The sequence below is a fragment of the Octodon degus genome, unplaced genomic scaffold, assembly GCF_000260255.1.
Source record: "Octodon degus isolate 3935 unplaced genomic scaffold, OctDeg1.0 scaffold00101, whole genome shotgun sequence".
NCBI classification, from domain to species: Eukaryota; Metazoa; Chordata; class Mammalia; order Rodentia; family Octodontidae; genus Octodon; species Octodon degus.
Genome location: NW_004524677.1, coordinates 9,090,883 through 9,095,145, shown reverse-complemented (window position 1 = coordinate 9,095,145; position 4,263 = coordinate 9,090,883). Strand labels below are relative to the sequence as shown.

Sequence of the window (4,263 nt, the reverse complement as noted above, 5' to 3'; positions counted from 1 at the left end):
AAAAATCCGTGAGATGCGAACTTTAGGAAGGATGAGCTAAGAAAAGACAAAGCTGAAATGCTGGGGTGTGAGACAAGAACCTGTCAGATGATACAGTTGGGAAAATCTAGTGTGTGACCCGAAAAGCCATTTGCAGACAATTGGCACATGACCTCAGAAGAGGAGTCTTAGAAGAGAAGTGTCTAGGTGGCACATACATGGCACAAGGGCTATGCACTAAAACTTACAGACCGGCTTGCAGAAAAGTCACTCTAGGCTTCAGCCAGAGCTTATGCATAGGACCCCTTCTAAGACTGTCATTTGGTTCTCAAGGAAATAGCTTTAGAGCTGCCACCTCAGAGGGGTGGCACTGGGCATGGTTTGTCAGGCACAGGCTCACTGGCAGCCGCAGCAGGAAGGAAAAGCTGGCTCTGGAAATGCAGGCGCAGCACAGAAGCCGAAGGCACTGCCAGCAGACCATGGTGTCCACGTACACCACCCCACAGCCCACACAAGCCTGGGGGGCAGGACGTACGCATCGCGGGGCTCACGGGATAACCCTGACACCCTGGTCAAGGAAAGCAGGAGAAGAAAGCAACACGTGTCAGGTCTTGGGAATTTAAGGTCACTCGCCACATCACAAGGTATAAGAGCACTGGTCGGTCCACCAACAATGTGTGTGACTCCTTGCGGCACACCTGGGAAGCGTTACCCCCGAACTTAATGCTTTGTGGTAGATACTCTCCCCTAAATCCATGTGTCCTGATATTAGTAATTCCCCACAGTCATACAGGAAGTTTAGAGGCAAGAACCCCTTCACGCAATTGCTATCTTTTATCTCTTCAGATACATCTGGAGACACCTGTTTTATGTGCCAGGCTTCAGGGATAAGGAGGAGGGTCAGCGCAGCCCCAGTGTGGTGCTGCGGCTGAGCTCATGCCTCGCAGGCAGGAGGCTCTGGGCTAGGGCCACAGCCCTGGGAAGAAAGAACAAACACGAGAAGAGGAAAATGAAAAAAAGGAGAAAGAAAGCAAATGTTACCAGGGCAGGCTAAGATGACTTTCACAGGCAAGTGTCAAGTTAGGTCCTCGTGCATCAAAAAGCAATGGGCAGATGACCCTGGTCCTTCAAGGTGAGTCGTGTCCAGTGTCACACACCTGGCACTGGCGACAGCAGAGCCCCAGCCACAGTTTCCATTGCTGACACTAAGGTATCACTGAGGCGGAGCAGGCCTGGGAATTCAGCTGAATGAGCCCCGGGGAAGCTGGCGCAGTCAGGATGGGACAGCAGCCGCGTGCTGAGGGCCTGCGGGGAGGAGCTCCTCCGTTCAGGACAGATCCACCTGGTCACCTCCTGTTTGCCACATGGAGGATCTTTTGCAAAACGGTACATTGCACAAACTGGGCTCGTGGCCTTTTTCACCTCTTAGGAAAAAGTCAGAATTTGCAGAAAGAGATAATTGTCAAAACTGAAACAGCAACAAGACAATTAAACAATCAACCGTAACTCTGTAGGAAGGCAAGAAATAGCCAAATAAGGAAATGGAACATGTTACCACAGAAAGGGAAGAGGCCGAGGCAGAAGTTGCTATTCCGGCCAATCTGGTCCCACTGAAAGGGAATCTTCTTCAGTGTCCACCTGTTATCCTCAAATCTTGGAACCCTGAAGCCACATGAAATGCAAGCTGAACACGTGCAAAAAATAGCTCTATACTGCCCCCTAGTGCTGGCCAGTCCCACTTCTCCTTAAGCTGAAAACTCCAAGGTGAGCAGTTTCTCTCCTTCACATCCTGGGGCCAACCCTCCAAGAGCCAATGGCTCCATATTCTGCCCACAGGTCAGGAAACAGCTAGACTATTTTTAGCATCCTACATGTCAGGAATCACAACCCAGTACTGTGGCCTGTTTTAAGGAACCCCCTCTTTGGAGGGTGTGAACCAACTGTTTAAGCAGTTAGTGCCTGCAGGTTCCCTGCAAGCCCAGGGGTCCACTGCAAACATGATGGCAATGGGGCACAAGGAGAGGACAAAGTGGCCCAGCTATCCAGGGAGTCCCCGAGGTGCCAGGACACAGCAGGGTTAGGTGGGACAGGAGGCCGCGGCCACTGTATGGTACAGAGAAGCTTGCCCCATCAGTTGCATAATTTTGAACGGACCACTCACTTTACATGGGAAAGAACAAAGGTTCTGATCTGCTGCTGCCTGGGCACAGCTGGTGCTGTGGCTCCTTTGATCCCTTTCCCCAACCTTGAGCGGGTCTTTGGACTAGAGCTTTCTGCCGCCCTTTGATCAGCAGTCTGCAGGTGCCCCGCGCCACCAGGGCAGTGCGCCTGCAGGAGCAGTGGCTTTGACACCGGCTGACAGACGCGCTGGCACAGGAGTAACCAGTGCCAGCGACATCCCAGGAAACCGTAGTGGCATCTGTTTTGGCAGTCCAGAGCTTTGTGTGTCTTCTGCCGTTGAACACAGCAGATGAACACCACAGAACTGAAGTTCTGAAATACTTCCCAAGGCGCCTTTGAGACACTGCCGAGTGGGAGTGTGCTGCTCGTGAGCACCCCACCTGACGGGGGCTTCGCACGGGGCCAGCCTCCCTGCGCATAAACAGAGGAAGCCAACGCCAAAACATATTTCTTTTCAAGTAAGAGCCACTACTTATAAACAGGGCATTTAATATTCCAATTTTAGACAGCCTATGTTAACACTGGTTTCATGTGCGGTATAAAATTTCTATTTACAAAGGATTCTCAAAAGTGACTTCATAATGGTAGATCAAGAGGAAAAGAGTTCAGAAATTGAATGATGTAAATCATATGGGGTTCAGAGGCTAAGCAAATTACACACCCCGAAGCCTCCCTGGTTTTATGAAAGGAGCCTTTCTCCAGCTCTGTGCAATCCCGGCCCAAGGGAACTTGCATCTGAGAGTTTTCTAAACATTTCAGGTACACTTGAAAGCTGAAAGTAATTCTCATTTCCTATGCGGGATTAGGTCGCTTCCAGCACACACAAAATAGCAGTCATTCACTAACACGTACAAAAAACCACACCACCAGAAGGAGGGGCCTCACAGCACCAGGGCACGTTAAAAAAGAAAACTAAGTAAAGTGCAAAAGAAATGCGTTTTTAATCCCCCTAGAAAGTGCACACAGATTCTTGACCCGTGTGTCTCTTATCTACTTATTAACTGGCGCCTTTCCACCTAAAGTGCTTTAATCAATGCGGCGAAGGCTCTTTCCCACCACCAAGACCACCACCCCACCCCAAAGAAACCCCCCAGCGCTAAATTCAGCGCGCCAACTCATTCATTTTTGGACTCAAATTTTGGGGGAGCCTCTGCACTCAGAGCACGGGGAGCGCCCGCTCCTCCCACCCGGGCAGGTTTGTCCCGGTCTCCCCAAGGTAGCCTGGGGGCTAGGGCCCCGCACGCCTTCCAACGTCTGTGGCCGCTCCGCACCCGCACCCCGAGCTGCAAACCCGCGGGGACCTCGGGCCTCCGGCGCCCCAGCCCGGCCCGCGCACTCACCGTTCTGCTCCTTGGCGCCGGAGAGCTGGAACTTGCCGCCCAGGCCGAGGCCGAGGCTGGGCTCCGCCCGGGCGCCGGGAGCTCGGCCGGGCAGCGCGGCTGTCAGCAGGAGGAGGCCGAGGAGGAGCATCGGGGCTCGGGGCGCGGGGCGCGGGCTCTCAGGGGCGCGCGGGGCGCGCGGGGCAGCGCAGGGGCCGCTTCCACATACTCCCTTGCGCGCCGCGCCGCGGGCCCGCGTCCGCCGCTCCAGCTTCTTCTCTTCTTAAGGATCAAAGCAAAACCTGGACCTGAACCAGTTTCCCAGGGTTTCCACAATCCCGGGCCGCCCGGCTGGGCAGGGCCGGGGCTGGGGGCTGCGGGGCGCGCACCTGTCGGCGGGGAGCGGGACCGGGCCGGGCCGGGCCAGGCGGAACCCTGGCGCCAAGCAGTTCGCGAGAGAAACAAAGCTGGGAACGCGGGTGCGGGGCCTCTGCCCGCCCCACTCCCCACCCACCCACCCACGGCGGGGGAGGGGACGCGGACGCAGCGGTCCCGCCTGGGGACCGGGGGTCCCGGGCTGAGTGGGTCGGGGTCGGGGTGCGCGGGGTCCCCTGAACGGGGTGGCAGTTCGAGGTCCCAGGCTCTGGGTCCCAGGCTTGGGTTCGGGGTGCTCGGGCCCGAGGCTCAGGGTCCCAGGGTCTGGGTGGGCAGGGGCGGGGTGCGCGAACCCCACCCGGCCAAGGCTGTGTCTGGGGCTCGTGCCTCCTCCCGGCTCGGCGGCTCC

The 4,263-nt window shown here is 56.0% G+C and overlaps 1 protein-coding gene across 2 annotated transcripts in view; it reads right to left on the bottom strand.

Annotated features, from left to right (window-relative positions):
- Pdgfc (platelet derived growth factor C) overlaps positions 1 to 3,968 on the bottom strand; it is a 195,058-nt gene extending 191,090 nt beyond the window's left edge. For both annotated transcript variants that reach the window (XM_023723629.1, XM_023723630.1), the window contains exon 1: positions 3,501 to 3,968. In XM_023723629.1, coding sequence (XP_023579397.1) covers positions 3,501 to 3,630 — 130 coding nt within the window. In that variant the 5' untranslated portion in view covers positions 3,631 to 3,968. The remainder of the gene's footprint in view (positions 1 to 3,500) is intronic.
- Positions 3,969 to 4,263: the final 295 nt, after the last annotated feature.